Source organism: Eutrigla gurnardus, assembly GCF_963514095.1.
Source record: "Eutrigla gurnardus genome assembly, chromosome: 8".
In the NCBI taxonomy this organism is placed as follows: domain Eukaryota; kingdom Metazoa; phylum Chordata; class Actinopteri; order Perciformes; family Triglidae; genus Eutrigla; species Eutrigla gurnardus.
Window position 1 is genome coordinate 4,509,427 of NC_139922.1, and position 17,006 is coordinate 4,526,432.

At 43.4% G+C, this 17,006-nt stretch overlaps 1 protein-coding gene across 1 annotated transcript; it reads right to left on the minus strand.

The window, feature by feature from the left end:
• Positions 1–604: 604 nt before the first annotated feature.
• On the minus strand, positions 605–16,774 carry stk35 (serine/threonine kinase 35). The gene is made up of 3 exons (XM_084015593.1): positions 16,040–16,774; positions 12,981–13,795; positions 605–1,883 (listed from the first exon to the last, which is right to left on the minus strand). The coding sequence occupies exons 1-2, from the start codon at positions 16,593–16,595 to the stop codon at positions 13,053–13,055; spliced, it is 1,299 nt and encodes a 432-aa protein (XP_083871719.1). The 5' UTR covers positions 16,596–16,774; the 3' UTR covers positions 605–1,883; positions 12,981–13,052.
• Between the last annotated feature and the right edge of the window lie 232 nt (positions 16,775–17,006).

The following is a 17,006-nucleotide window of genomic DNA, read 5'->3' on the forward strand; positions in this document are numbered from 1 at the left end:
CACACTCCTGACCATGTGTTCACACCAAACACCAAGTGAATGTTCGCCTCGCGAGTTTGCCCGAAGGATCAAATGTGTTTATTTACGTCACTCGCACAAGATGTCATGGTGGAAATAACCACTATTGCTGCTTTTTACAGGTCCCAAGTCCCAGATATGCCAGGAAATACGATAAATATCCCTGCCACTATTGTATGAGCTACTATCGTGTGAGCTACTATCTTAGAGCTATCGTGTAGAGCTACTATTGGTACAGCTACTATCGTAGAGCTACTATCGCAGAGCTACTATCGTAGAGCGTCTATCGTAGAGCTACTATTGTAGAGCTACTATCGTGTGAGCTACGATCATAGAGCTACTATGGTAGAGCTACTATTGTAGAGCTACTACCGTGTGAGCTACTATCGTGTGAGCTACTATCGTAGAGCAACTATTGTAGAGCAACTATCGTAGAGCTACTATTGTAGAGCTACTAACGTGTGAGCTACTATCGTGTGAGCTACTATCGTAGAGCAACTATCGTGGAGCAACTATCGTGGAGCAACTACCGTGTGAGCTACTATAGGAGCTACTACCGTGTGAGCTACTATCGTAGAGCAACTACCGTGTGAGCTACTATCGTAGTGCTACTATGGTAGAGCTACTATGGTTTGAGCTCTGGGAAACCACAGACACCCGATACAAGCTTAGTTTCCTCCATTTATAATTCAGCATCGCCAGGATGACAGGAGGAGGATCTCTCACGAAGAGGCCTTCAGAACAGTGTTTTGTGTATTTGCCTCATTTGCTCTGGCTCCCGTGAAATTAGGTTTATTTGCATCTTTGCATTGACTTAGTACACAATCTCGTCACACGAAGAATCCACTTTGCATTTGTTGTGAACACATTACACCTCAATGTAAACCAAAAAACAAAAACACAACCAGATTATCCTGACTGTTTCGTAGTCATACATTAATGAATTTTAAACAGATTGGTCCAACAGGTGCTCTTTGGATTCAACAGGAAACACAAAACCAATCCGAGTCCCCTGCTGGACATTGTTTGGTTACAATAACACCGTATTGTATGAGCCGATACAGGCCTGCTTCCTTTATAAATGTCACCTTCAAAACAACATATTCACATGTGTTCTGCCTCTGTCCGGCACACAAATGTACAAACGTAACACCTTATAGCACAAATGTAAATTTGACCTGAGCGTATGTGTGATGCAGATATCTTCATTTTAGTTTGTCTATTTCAGTTTGGGTGTCATGACTGCACGTTGAGACCACATTCCCAGGGAATCTTTTAAAAAGTTTGACATCACTGAAAGCCAAACACTCCATTGGTCAGTTCTGCAGATAGAACTGAGTGAGACAAAAGTGACGTTTCTGTCTTTGTGTGCGAGTTTCCAATCGCACTTGGTGTAAATCAACTTTAAGGCACGAGGTTGTAGAGGGCAGACAAACTGCTAGTGTCATAGTTATTCACAAACTACCATCAGTCACAAGATGCTTCGAATGTGAGGTTCTGGTACAGTCCAGTATGTTCCCTGTGCCACAGCAATTACACATGTTAAGGAAGAGCAGGCCTATACTGGGGCTGTTTGGAAATAAACATCAACAAATACACACAGCATCATAAACCTGGTTGTCTACTCCAGTCAGCTCAGACTCTGACGTCATCCACCGTTCAGTGTCCTCGGTGATTGGAACGGGGGGGGTGCTGGAAGTGCACTGTTGTGGTCTGGTCGGCATGCGGTTCCTGTCCCAGAGGTTTGGAATCAATCATTAGCCAGTCCATCACTTCCCGCTCAAATAATGATTGTGGATTCTTCACAGTTGAGTCTGTCAGAGTTCCTTGTTCGGCTGGAGTCCACGTCCATGTCGTAAACAAAGCTGCAGAGACACAAAGGAGGAACCAGTCAGCAAGAAAATAAGGCTTTATTTCCAGAACGGTGAGATCACTCCTACAGCTTTTGGGGGGGGGGGGGGGGGTCTTGTCTACATCATATTTTTTAGGCTAAGTTTACACGACCACAATCTCACCAAGAACTGGAGTTTCTGAATTTTTTCCTTCGCTTTTTAAAAAAAGTTTCAAAAAAGATCTGCATGCACACAAATCGGCAAAAACAAACCTAAAACACCTAAAACTTTGGAATAGAGAGCCTTTCCAGCGCATCCGCAAATAAAAAACAACATAAATATATCTAAAAAAAAATGGGCTTGATTTTTCACTTCTACCATGATTGGGAGCAAGACAGCTTTCTGAATTATCTCATAACTATATTTACGATTATCCCGATGACGGTGAACATCCGTTATCGGGATAATCAACTGCTTTTTTATCACGATGCGTGATAAAATCCTATAATCGACTATACAAAACCATCAGAGAAGAAGACTGAAAAGGCACTTCCAAAAAAATACTTGGCATGTGATTGGGTGAACCATCTGTCAATCAGACTCTTGCTGAAGCCGGTCAGGAAAGGAGTGTAATCATCATTTCCATCTTCATGGGTAATATACATGCTACAAGCACAGTGATGCCTCAAAAAAGGCCCAAACTGGCTGACAATAATAGTTTCCCAGCAAAATGCCGCCACCAGCTGACACACCCGAGTGCATCTCCTGCCTGTAGATGTGTTCAGGTTCAGTTCGCCGCTGAGCGCTAATAATAGCCCAGCGGCTGACGGGCCCGAGCTTGTGTTCGCAGCGGTTTGCTCGTCTCCTCATAGGTTGCATAACCTCACGGCACATGGTATGAACACAAGTGGGTCAGCTTAGCAGGATGCACACATGTAGGGGATGCTGAATGAGGGATTATGATGTGCTGACTGGAGACATGGAAAGTGCTTAGGTCACCACTGAAGATGAGCTCTATGAACCGTTTACAGTATGATACAGCATTGTGTTTACAATATGGTGCTAGTAGTTTCCGTTTTTCATCTCTTGCTTTTACAAGAGCAGCTGTGAGGGGAGGTTGTACCTGTGTGAACCTTCTGACCTCATGTTTAAGGAGCATGCCAAGAAAACCGGAAAATGCCAGCAGTCATGGATACGTTACGTGACTCCACACACTCTGACTCTGAAATAGATCAGTGTCAGTCTTCCCCTTGTTCACATGTTGGCGTGTATAGGCAATCATTACCTGATTTGAATAACATTTAATTCTTCTGGAAATGCTCTGTAAAATCATATCAAAAGAGCAGATTCTAAAAAAGTATAAATTATGCTTCATGAATTATATATGTTCACAAACATTTTAAAGTTGAGCCAGTGGCTAGCAGATAACAGTTCCAACAGCGTCAACTGTGCAAACAACTGCAACAGTGTTGACAGAGCTAACGGTGTTAATGTGGTGGGGCGAGTTTTAAGATTTAATTGATTAATTAGCATTTTTACTTTCCGAAAGTTTGTGAAATGGCTGAACCGCAAAATCTTGATTTAAAAACAGATTTGTTTTAGGGGCGGCCGGTGGCGCAGTGGTTAGGGCAGCCGCCCCATGTACAGACGCAGTGATCCCGGGTTCGACTCCTGGCCCGGGATCAGTTTCCCGCAATGTCTTCTCCCTCTCTCTCCCTGTTTCCACACTGTCTTTATAAAATGATAAAAGGCTTGAACGGCTCTCTAGCCAAAAAAAAAAAACAGATTTGTTTTGCTTTAAGGGACTCTGTAGTAGCCGACTCAGCCACATACCATTACATCCACCGCGCCCTGACAGACGGACCATAAAAATGTCCACCAACTCAAATGTCCTTTTACTAATTAACGAGAATACTTACAAAAGTTTGCGATCTCAGTTTACTGCTCCTTGGCGCTATCCTAGCTCTCCTTTCTCTTCCCTCTCAGGTCTTCCAGCCCCTCCTCCTTAAGCCCCGCCCCTCCCGGGCTCTTACTTAACCGCGGCCAATCACAACAGGAGACACTGACAGTTACACTCAGTGAATCACATTACACAAACAAGAATAAAGGCACAGTCTCTAGTTTTCCACAGTTTACCTTACTGTTACAAACATTTACAATTGTTTACTCATTTATGTTTAAATTTGTCTCAGAGTTCAACCATTTTACTTTTGGTTTTGCTATCTTTCGGATTTATTTCTGCACTTATTCAGGAACTCTTATTTGAATCCCTGCTTTCTACACCCGGGCTACATATTATTTATTGTATTTCACTTTCCAAGTTTTTTCAGGGATGGCCTTTCTTCCCCAATTTGATTTAACAGCCAAGTGGTGCCATGTTTTCTTATTTTTTTTATTATTCTTGAACAACTGATTTGTTCAGTTGTTTTTAGCCCTAATCGCCCAGCCCTAGGTGGGCGATTAGGGCTAAAAAAAACAAACAGGTACTACGAACTACATAAAAGTACAGAGAAGCTCTGATAACAACACACACAGAGGGACTACCTTCTCTGCTCAGGAAGACTACACTATATGTTTACAACGCAAACAGTTCAGACCAACTCAAAACATTCACCTGTGCAGACAGAAAACATGGTGTCAACTGAACTGCTGTCTGTGTATGTAATGTATGCATGTATCAATGTATTTACAATGTATGAATATGCACGTGCCCCCTTAAGATTGACATTTAACAATCTTTGCTTGGTTATGTTCTTCTGTGAATTTCCAATATCAGGATAGGGACCCCGTCAGGGTGACATTAAAAAGATGTCTAGCTTGATAGAAAAGTGAAAAATAGAGCCTGATTTAAAACATACAGGATATAAAATAGATATATTTTTATTTCTTATTCAAAATAGTGTTTTCTCACACAGAAAAAGAAAATATTTGTATTTTAGGAAAATACAAAGTGATACATGTACGTTTTATCATCAATATCATGAATTGTGATTATTTTGGTCAGGATAATCGGGACATTTTCATATTGTCCGAATGCTGCCTACGGTTGAACCCGTATAAAACTAACACTAACATTGTGTAACCTGTAAACATCTGGTCAACGCCAGCATCTCTTTGTTCTGCTTATTTCCCTGTTGGAGGTAACACTGCTGCACGATGAATATCTTAACCCTGTGGAACCTGGACACACTAAAGCCTGCTGCCTCCTCAACCACCCCGCCAGTCATTTGTTGTTGCATAACCCAAAAGCTGACTACCTCGTTAAAAAACCAGCAGAGACCGGTATCTTTGAGGAAAGTGGTGGGGGCTGGTTTCTTGTGAGCACAGGACATGGTGGCAGCTCTCTATGTTGGACAGGAGTATTGCCCTTTTACGAGCTCCAGGTAGTTTTGTGGCCGTGCGGCATGGCAACACATTCCACTTAGCTGGCATTCTCCAAAACAGTTTGTATGTTAGTTTAGGAGTGTGCCGCAGAGCAACACAGAGGCTGGACAATGTGCAAAGTGATCACCATTAATAACTAGAAGGATAATCACAGAGCCTCCACCAAGGCAATACCTGGTCTCATATTTTTTACCGCTATTCCTTAAAAGACCACATTCCGACTAATCTGTTTAGTTGGATGATGAAAATGATTACGCCACTAATATTCACGTTTATATGCAGCCATTCATATTTCCTGTCTCCAGTTGTTTTTCCGTAATCCTGCTGACAAACAGACAAAGCGACAAACTAAAACCTCTTTGGCGGAGGCTTTCTAATGAAACAGAGCTGCCATTAAAAGAGATGCGTCATCTGGCCTGTCTGACTGAAAATATTCATGCCAAAATACTGAATATTTTCCCATCTATAAAGTCTTGAGAACAGACAGTTTCAAAAACAATAGCTGAAAATATAAACAAGGAAGGCCAAGCACCGACGTTGTATAAAGGTTTGTTTGTTCCACCATCTGCGCTCCTCGGGTAATCCCGTCATCTTGAAGTTCTTATGCTCTCATTTTGTCACGGGACAGAGCGCACAATTGACTGCAGCAGTGACAAAGCAAATGCAAAAACAGTCATATCAGAGGGAGGAGGCCGACAGATGCGGACCGCCTCTCTTATCTATTATTCACAGGTCAGAATGAACCATTCAAAATATGGAACTGTGGAAGCACAGAAGCACCAAAGACAATCCATCACGAGGCCAAAGTAACCCACGTACAGCACCTGCAGAGAAGTGTGATGGATGGTAAGCAGACTGTGAAGAGATTAATGTGGTGTATAGAGCTTACAGCCCATTAGGTCCAACACAGCAAACATGAATGGGGAACTGATGTGGTTCCTTGTTATTCAAGGGCTTTGTGGGATGACAGGCTTTCCTGGACAATAGAGGCTGATGGAAGCCGTATCAGAAAGCTTACATTTTCTCATGTACAAATGATAGCAAAATAAAAAGCTTAGTGAACAGGCTTGAGTTTTTCACTGAAAACAAAGAGGTGCTCCTCCAGAATAATTTCTCAGAACTCGTTTTTGCAGTTCCTTCTCTGAACCCCGAGGGCCCACAGGAAATATTTACAACCCTCTCAGCCACTGAATGCTCACTTTTACAACCATGTTGCATAAGAACGCAAATGCACTCATCACACCCACTCCCAAAATCTTAGAAAGGTGGCCTCTCTCTGGCATGCCTCGGCCCCTCAGTAATAACCCCCCTGACTGAGCCAACACAGAACATAGCGTACCCTGCCTTCTCACTGCTGTCCAAACAACTTCACTTCCCTCACGGGAGCAAGATCAGCACTCTCTCAGACCCGACTGTCTTTGTTTTAAACTTATGCTGCTCTGGAGACCTCTGATACGATGGCAGACACATGCAAAGAGAATATCCTCAACCCTACTCGAAGGCATCGCTGTGTTTGTTGCAGAACATCCATGCCATGCATGCGTTTCGAGGACAACACCCTGAAAATGCCTCGACTTGTAAAAAGCCTGTCAGTGGAATCAGAAAGGATTCCCAAAGTAAGGTCTGTACACGTGCAGCCGGGGCTTACAGTGCTCTGGCCTGGTTTAGACAGTCGGCACAGAGCTGGCGGGCAGCAAGAGGACAAAATGTTCCAGACGCAAGCCTCCGTAAGCCCTGAACCAGGAGCAGCACTCTCATTGTCCAGCAGAGGAGAAGGCCGGGGGGCTGATGGACAAGATGAATGCGCAGGAGGACAGATATGCATATGGTGATGACATCATGCTGACAACACACATTAAGGATTTCCTGATCCATGTTATTAAATAAGTGTTTGCACTGTGAACTAGGGCCGTCAAGGAATAACCTAATATGCAAGGCTCCAGACTAACATTTTTCACTAGGAGCACAGTGGCCCCTAACTTAAAATTTTAGGGGCGCAAGCAGAAAATTTAGGAGCGCACACCGAAATCGACTTGCAAAGTTTTCCTATAATTTATACTGTATTACTGATAAATGCTTTGACAATAAATGCAGAAACTACAATCTTATAAATTCATATTTTATTGTGCAACAGTTTTAACAACATTAACCAGTTAAACAGGCTTTTTTCGCCACGACCGCCTCCTCACAGTCTGAGTCGGACTCATTCTCGACGTTTGTGTCCTCCGGAACATTATGTTTAACACAACTGGGTAGAAAGTACGAGCTGATAGTCCGCTTCGCCGCCATTGTCCATTGTTTTGATGCCGGTATGTGAAATCTGTGGATTTGCGCGATAACCCCAAAGAACCGCCTCTTTTCACATATTAGCCTATCACAGTGGTCATTCGCCCCCCCGCTCTCACGCACATTGGCCAGCCGTCTCCTTTCTTCTTCTTTTGGAGTTAATGTCGGTTGGCAAACCAGCTCATTTTTGCATTACCGCCAACTAGTGGGCTGTAAGTTTGTCAGCAACAAAAAATATAAAAAAAAAAAACAAAACAAAAAACAGCAAATTTACTGGTCGCGCATGCGCGAGTAGATTAAAAATTTACTCGCACTGTCACAGATTTAAGTCGCAAAATGCGACCATTTGGTCGCAGTCTGGAGCCCTGATATGCATCATACATATATTTAATTGTAAAATTGTATTTATTTTTTATTTATATTAATATTCTATTTTGGGAAGAAACAAGCAGAACTATTGCCGATGTCTCCTGCATGACATGAGTAGCGGAGCATTATGTGTCATGGACTAAAATAGATATTCAAATAGTTCAGCCCTAAAAATAAATATTCAAATATAATTTTTGGCCAATTTTGACAGCCTACTGTGAACGCATCAGACAGTTAAGATATGTTACTAGCACATGACAGAAACTAGCTGTGATTACTGCATCTTCTTTATAGTCTCTCTCTTTAAAATAGAAATCACTGACCACAACTTACTGCACCTTGCAGAATGAATCCACAAGTCCACACCGAAGGGACTGAGCTATATCGATGAAGTATCTACGACCTCATCAAACACAGACTGCATGAGGTGCTTTCACTACTGGGCTTCTTTCATTTTTCACTTTCCATAAATAATGAAAGTGGTGCCATAAATAGTTCCATTTTAAGTGCATGGGAGATGCCTTTGCAGACACAGGCAGCAGCCAATGAAATCGCTTCCTGCTAGCCAGCTTATTCAGGCTACTTTCGGCTTCTTTATTATTATAGTGCAAAATGGATCCCGTTGTAGCCAGAAGAGCGCTGCTACATGTTTCAGTAACTCAGTCCCTGTTTATACTGGGGAACTGATCATAAAGAAATCGGCCTGTTCCCAACCTCAATTATTAACTCCTCGATGATTTGTTTACATCCGCTTTTCACATGTGCTTTCCCCGGTCGTACCAAAACGTGATTTTAATGGCACACACAATGAGTAGTTTATTTGCATATATTTGCATGACACGATCTGATTGGCCGACGGATCCGTCGGCGTCTGAAAAGTTGAACTTTTCTCAATTTTTTTTTTCATGGAGTGGACCCACAATTCATTTCAGCATAACGTGACGCAAGCCCATGCAAAGTCAATGAGGTCCGTCAATGGAAAGGTGCAGTCTGAACAGGCCCTGAGACAACCGTGTTACGCGAGAGGTCCAACTATCTGTCAGTGCTACGCTCTGTGCTTTAGCCAGTTCCACATCAATGCCTTTCCGCGTTGTTTTATAGAAGTCGGGAATTACGTTCGTGCTGAAAAGTGTAGCGCAGATCGAGCATTTATATTAGGTGATAGAAGCTCGCAACTACGGAAAAGGGCTACAAATCTTTTGCAATGAACGTCCACACTGCACTTGTTGTGTTCTTGTGTTTTCTGCACCGGTAGAATGGGCTTGTTGGAAGCAGAGAGAGACAACTGTTTTTAATTGACGGTGTTACCTGCTCAGCCATCCTGCTTCCAGGATGTTGGAGATTTACTCTGCAGGAGAGGCGTTTCCCCATCGCAACACGTGGACACATGCTGCGTTCAAGTGCTCCTCTAAAGCTCCGACATAAACAATTCAGAGAGAAATACAAGGCAAACGTGAAATTACGCGAAATTTTATTGCAAAACCGAAAATGCCTCAATTCACAAGTGTGTATTAAACCGTGCATGACGTACCGTACGATTCAATATTATATTGACAACCGTTGCATCCCTAGTTCACACCAAAACTGAGGCAAATTCTCATCTTGCATTAAACGCTCGAGTTTGACCGCAGGATCAGTTGCATGTATCATCAGTCGTGTAGTCGCATAGTGGCGCTCTGGGAGACCACAGACCACCAGAATAATTGTGTCTCCATTTTAGATTGGCTTTCGCATCTGAGAGTTACTTGCAAATTATTTGAAAATTAAAGAAACGCCTTTTTTGCACCTTTGCATCGACTTTGTATGCAAATGCGCCAAGAGAAAAAATTTGCTTTGCTTTTGGTGTGAACAGTACTATCGTTGCCTCAGTTGAACAGTTCCTGTCCCCCCCTCCCCTCTCATTGTTTACAGCCACTAATCCCTCTCTCTCCTGTTGTGTAACATGCCATCCCATCATGCCACGAGAGAACTAGGACAATCTGCAGCAGTGGACTAGCATGCAACAACCCGCTGAGAGTCCATCCTGCTGACAGCTGCGAGGCGAGAGGCGTTACGTAACAAGGGGTGGGGCTTAAAAGGGGGATAACGGAGAATTAGCACAGGATTGGAGAGCTAATTGTCAAACAAACGCCGACATAGTCCTGGTCAATGGAGGGTTCAAGTTCAAAGAAACAGACGGACAGCTCGGGTCACTGAACATCGACTCAGCCACTGATTGATCAGCAACAAGGAGTTTCCGCTCTAAATAGCAAACTGAGACAATTAATGTCTGACAGGGAAAAGTTAGTTCCTGTGTTTGTTTTGGGAGGAGGGGCTGGAAGATTTATTGAATATCCACAATATGTCCCTCTTTAGAAAGTAGTGAAGTGTATGAGGCTATTTCAGTATTAGACAAGTTACCATCATGTTAAGCATGAACTCACACAAGTTTGAGTGCAGGTTCATTCGCATTTACTCGGCAACGTCAGGAAGACAGGAGGATGATCTCAATGCTGATTGGCTTCAGACACAGAGCCAGGATCATTTTGTGTATTTGTCTCATTCGCATCAAGTCATCCGTGTCTTTACATGGACTCTTTGTGCAATAGTGTAAAATAATTTGCACTTATATCACCTACTGTAAGTATTTGTCATGGTCAATGCCATATTGTTATCACTTATAGTTATAAATAACAACAGGTGGCCAAAGACTACAGTATATATGAAGTCTTTTGCGACTCAGCCAAGTTAACAGTAAATGACTATGTTTAAATACACCAATAACCCAAACATAAAACTCCGTCCCCATACTGGAGTTATGCGCTTACTACTATTAAGCATTAGTAATTAAAGAGTAAGGGAGAAGTCGTATCCTCTGAATCCTCCACTGTAACCTGTACCATCCAACTCAGCTGCATGTTTTCTGCCTGACTCTCACACACACCCTGACTGTGTGTATTTGGTTAAAGGCAGGCTGTTTGCCCTCAGGTCCAGGTCCAGGTCTAAGAGCTGTGCTTCTGCACCATCCACTCCCTTCCCTGAGGTCATCCGCAAACAACTACAAAACATGTGCACTCTTACAACATCAGTCATCTTGTTAGCAGAATCATCAGCTCACTTCTGTGTGCTGATGTCAGAGCTGTAGATACGTTCACTCGTGTTAATCCTGTTTCATTGGTGCTGTGACGTGGGAGGCTTTGTCACAAATCAGGAGTCATGTTTAAGAACTATATTTGAAGTGGAGGGAGGAGTCTAACACACTGTCTGCTGTCCTGTGGTTGGGACGGTTACAGTGTTAATTTTGGCGGCTATTTTAGATTTAGTCTTAGTCTTTAGACGAAAATGCTTATTAGTTTTAGTCACATTTTAGTCATTGTTTACCTTCATAGTTTTAGCCTAGTTTTAGTCGACGAAAAGTAAAAACATTTTAGTCAACTTTTAGTCAACTTTTAGTCATTACTTTTAGTCACACTTTAGCACTGCCGCCCCCATGCGTCTGCTTTAAGCTGCCGGTCCATAACTTGGCCTATGTTGAATCTGTTGTCTCATTCTTTTCCTATGGGCTGCATGTGGTGAGCTATAACAACAGGACAATTCCATTCCATCAAGCAATGAAATATGGATATTATTTTGGGTAGTGTCCATGGGCGGTTTTGTTGCCAGGAATGGTCCTTTCCTCTCCCTGCCCTAAATATGTGTGTATATAGTGTACTTCTTCTGGGCCATTTATGTATTTAACTTTCTCTATCACTACAATAACTCTTTGACCGTCATTTGCTCTGCTTTGACCTCCTCCGTGTCTCCCGTTTGGGCAAACACAACAACTCACGGCCAAGTTTAGCCCCGTTTCTCTAGTTTAAGAGGAAAAAAAACATGTTTTTTTTTAATGTCCGTAGAACACACCATTAACATTTTAGTCCCGTCCCGTCAACGAAGCAGACATCTCGTCATAGTTTTTATCATCAAGGATCTATTTTTAGCTCGTCATCGTCTCGTCTTAGTCATAGAAAAACTGCTTTTGACGAACATATTTCGTCATAGTTTTCGTTAACGAAATTAACACTGGACGGTTAAGGATAAAGGGCACTTCTAGTTTGGGCTCCATCAGTGACGATAACACAGTTTGAATTCAGGACAACGGAACGAGCAAAACGATGGCTCAAACTGTCCACTGTGGGATCCATCGCAGTTCACAGATCCACTTCCTGTCTCATAATAATAAATATCATCATGAGTGACTTGGAAAAGCTGTCTAGCTCACTATCATGAGAAGTGAGAAAAGGCCTGATTTAAAAAAATAATAATTTAAACTTACATTTATGTTGTATGATTGTTTTTAACAAAAGATGATTGCAATATTATGCATCATATCTGTGACGCAATAAAAATATTTGTTTCTTAAAATGTTAAAGGATAATGAATGTTTATGAGCTATATTAAGAGTTTTAAGCATATTTTGATGATTATCAGTATAATATTGTGAATTGCAATTATTTTGGCCAGGATAATCTGAACAGAAACCTTTCATACGTCTAGTTTGAACTCATGCCAGATGTAAAGATGGTCTGTGTCGTGATAGTAGGATGATAGAGGTTATTACCTTTTTTCTTCCTGAAATATCTCATTTGACCTGAACAAATATCTGCCTCGCTACTGGAAGTAACAAAACGGTGGCTTCTCTCTTCATCATAAAGAAACACACACTGAATGTAGTGAACCAAAACTAAAGGAGAGCTCAAACTGCCGGTGGCTAGAAAATGAGCAGCGTTCTAGCCGATGACTAAGACAAGGAAGGCTAATGGTGTCGGCGGAAAAGGAGATTACCTGATTTCAGCCCTGGGTTACCGCCGACCAGTGTTCCTGTAGGCTAGAGGTGGTACGGGCTGTGACACAGAGGACTCACCACCACTGTCTCACGTCTCAGCATCACCCTCAAAAACCTTGTTTATGTATGGTACGAGTAGTTCTACTAGCGGTTTTTAGATGTCATAAAAGTGAAAATATTCAACTTTTCAGCGTTGGGCGCAGAGGCGGTCTCGTTAAGGTCAGCCCTGGCAGCCAATTAAATCGAGAAGGAGGCAGGAAGATAGTTATGAAGGAAGTCAAGCTTACCTGGGAAGGAGGAGGGTCCCTTCTTTGACTGGTTAGGTTAAAAAAGGGGAGGTTTTGAGATGGCAGGGGCTGTCACGCCGCACACGTGACTTGGTCCATCCGCACCTCCAGCTGGAAGGCGTCTGGTCGGTCCTGAGGGTTGACTGCAAGCATGTCCTGGAGGAGTTTCTTCACCCCCTCAGACATGGAGCTCCTGGCTTTCTGAGGGATGTGCAGAACCATCTTGGGGTTCTCCAGCAGAGCCTCCCCGACAGGTACAATCTCTGTGCCCTGTCGTATGTAGGTGCCCAGCAGTTCACGCTTGGACTCTGCGTCGATGAAAGTGATCCGCTCGACCATTGCCCAGATGATGATGCCCAGGGCGAAGATGTCCGCCTTGGCTGTGTAGTGGCCCTCCCACACCTCAGGGGCCATGTAGAAGTCCGAGCCACAAGCCGACGACAACCAGAACTTGTTTATGTTGATGATGTTGTTCTGGTTGCTGCCTCTGCCGCCACCTCCGGCAGTGGGGTGTTCCTCACTGTTCTTGGCGTTCAGGCCAGCGCAAACTTTACTAAGGCCAAAGTCTGCCACTTTGAGAACAGGTGAACCAGACTTCTGTGAGATGAGAATGTTGTCTGGCTTCAGATCACGATGGACAATGTTGTTCTTGTGGAGGAAAGCTACAGCGCTCGTCAACTGGCGCATAAAGCTCCTGTTGGTCTGGGGGTCGGGCCGGCGGGACAAGATGTACTGGTTGAGGTCCCCGCCCTCGCAAAACTCCATGACAAACCAGAGGTAGCATGGCTCCACCGGGTGAGCCAGGATGCGCTCCCCTGCAGTAGGCAAATTAGAGATGGACAGATAAATACTTATTAGTGAGATATGTGACATTTAGTAAGTTCATCAGCGCTGAAACCAGCCAGGACCAAAAAAACACTCAACAATGAATCAGACAAGTACCCACAAGTACGCTGCTACTTTCACCGTCGCCTCAGCATAATATTTGACATGCTAATTGTTTTCTGACTTATCTGCTCTCAATTAGTTTATGATTTCCAATGAAAGCAAAGATAAGAAGAAGTCATCCCTAGGTTTCAGGAGAAACAGGAACTTGATCTGTTGTCTTCATCCTGAGGAAGCAGCACCACATGCAACAGATAGTTGATGTGTGCCACAAGAAAGAGTCACATTTCAGACTTCAAACCTCTGCAGACTTCTCAGAACATTCACAACCACCAGGTGGGCTTCATTGCTCTCAGCTGACTGTCCTGCACTAAGACATGGTGGTCAGGTTGCCCCCCAGGAAGTGGTTCAGTGGAGAAGCTACCAAACTGCCTGGATCCTGAAACATCTAATCTCATGATCAAATCATTTAGCAAAACATACTCACATTAGTTGAATATATGGCTTTAGCTTTGGCATAGCCCCTCTACACATTTTGCCCTGGGGGTCAGTGCTAACCACTACACCACTGTGCAGCCCAGTACTGCATATACTGCACCTGTAATGAGCTAAAATCAGCTGATGCATCAGCCCAGATGGTTTATCATTCAGGCTCTAACAGGCACTGGTGATTTGTCTCACATAATTATTATATCCAAGCTGAAACATTATTTCAAGAGTATCTATCTCCCGTATTGTGACTTATTTCCCAGGGAAACAGGACAAACAGGGGGGCATAAAGCTGGGAGGAATTGGAATTGATGGAATTCCAATTCTTCTCTCACTCTGATTGACTGATGGAAGGATGTCATGATATTATTGGTTAAAATTGGTCAGTACTAGCTGATGTAAACATCATATTTTGTAAAAATATTGGAAAATGATCTAAAAACAAGAAGAGATTCCATATTTTCTGCACATATTAAATAGGTGAAAAATATGACCGGGGATGTGATCTAACTTAAATGTCCACTGCCAGATCAAATTCATTATGTAAAATTACAGAATCTAACTTTGAGGTAACATTGAAACTGGAGCCCCCAGCCCTGCTGATCACGATGTAGGATGTTGACTACTTGGCTTTACACTTTAGAAACTAGGTTAAATAGATCTGGACAAAAGGTGAGAGTGCATATAGATTAAAAACAAATCCTTTGCATTGTTAATCCTACAAATGTCTTCTATTGTCACTTGATAGCTGTGAAAGATGTCAGCTCAGAATTAATATTTCATTTAAAGAGCCTGTATGAGACACTTATGTAACAGCCGGGCTATTAAAAGAAAAAAAGAAAAAACAAAGATTGAACTGATTCGGTTGTAACTGAATATAACTGCACAGGTCAGCTTTGCTGTTCTAATGCTAAATGTCAATTTTATGAAGATATATTCACCAGCTACCCATTTCTATTAGGCCAGCTGAGCAATAACAAAGGAAGTGATAAGTAGGTCAAACTGCATGGTTGACAACAATGACTGAAAAAAGTGGCTGCATTCAAATTATGATTTATTTTTTAAATGGAGTATTTTGTTAGAATATAACACAGTAGACTGTAACATCATTGTTTAGTGTGTGAAGTTACAGTCAACAAGCAACGGGTTAACATGCTGCCAAGTAGTACACTGTGTTCTCTTGTGAGCTGAGGAAACACAGTGTACTCGCTGTACTATAGGTAACGTATAGCAACGTCACTGACACGGAGGGCTGCAAATCCACTCAATGTCACGTTTAACAGTAATTCACAAATCCAGTTTTTCAGTGAATGAGCCTCAACACCTTAAATGCAGTTGATGGAAATAGTCCACGTGATTTTGTTTAATGTATAGCACTCGGTGTAATGGTGTAGTGTAAATTATCTCCATATTTAACTAAGCGACGCGAATATGTATGATATCGCATGCTTTTGTTTTTTTTATTATTAATATGCGGTTTTGTGGGCTCGCGTAAACAGTTGCGGTTACATTTATAATAAGCTAGACCCATAGTGCATATTTACAAACTCTACTTGCATTTAGTGTTTTTATGAAAACATGAAAATACATTCAGAGCAAAATCACTGTCACTTTGTCATTTAATTGGGAGATAACGGATCCGTCAATGCATGTTCTCCTACTGAGGGATAAGTTTGACAGGATACCTTTGAGTGACGTCTCTACCAGGCGCAGGTACTGTTTGGACCGCTTGTTTCCGTGGCTCATCTTCTGGGCCAGGCCCTTCCTCTGCAGGACGCACTCCTCCAGCTGGACCACATTCTGGTGTCGGTTCTCCAGGCTCGTCAAAGCCCAAAACTCGGCCAGAGCCAGCTCCACGTTTTCCGGGGCGTCGCATTGGAGCCTCTTCACCGCCACCCGGGCCCCTGTTTTCCGGGCTATGGCCTCGTATACCACCCCGTAGCTGCCCCGGCCCACCTCCCGCAGCAGGCTGTAGCGGGGAGACACCGCCACGGCGGCCTCCAGCCGGTCGCTGCGGAGGAAAGTAATGGAGAAGCAGTCGTCCTCCTCCTCCTCCTCCTCCTCCACCATGAGCTTCGCACGGTTGTTGTCCTCCACAGTGAGGGAGCGAAGGACTTTCCCCACCTCCCGCTTCATCTTGACGGCCACGCTCCGCCTGCAGGCCCGCACACCGCCGCTTACCTGTCTCCTCTTCTTCCCGTCGCAAATATCCATAACTTCTTTTTTGTTGAAAGTAAGCATGAAAGGAGGACGTGTTTTTCTTTCATTACTTAATCTCTGAACTAATACAGTTTGACGTCCGTCCGTCCTCGTCCTTTGGTGCTTGGGGGGGTTGAACGCCAGCCTGTCAACAGTGTGCAGCTTTTTTTCCGCTGTCGATAACGAGAAAGTCCGCCGTGCAGCTGTAGCGACTAATTTACCTTCATGACAAAATGTTCCAGCTTGCGAGGAGACGCGGAGAAAGGAGGGCGTGTTGTTCTCCGCAGCCGCGCGCTGATTGGCGGAGGCAGGGAACGGCTCGCGGAGTTCCCGTTTTGGCCAAAGGGGTGGGGGAGAGAGCGAGTACGGTGATCGGAGCACGCTACGTTTGTTTTTATTTTGAAATAGGACGTTTCTCTTGATAAGGGTACGTTATTACGGAAGGATCCCCTT

Excerpts from the sequence above, each read along its gene's own strand:
- stk35 (XM_084015593.1), bottom strand. The coding sequence starts at position 16,595 with ATGCTTACTTTCAACAAAAAAGAAGTTATGGATATTTGCGACGGGAAG. Across the intron at positions 13,796-16,039 it reads GGTAGAGACGTCACTCAAAG|GGGAGCGCATCCTGGCTCAC; the intron begins GTATCCTGTCAA and ends TGCCTACTGCAG.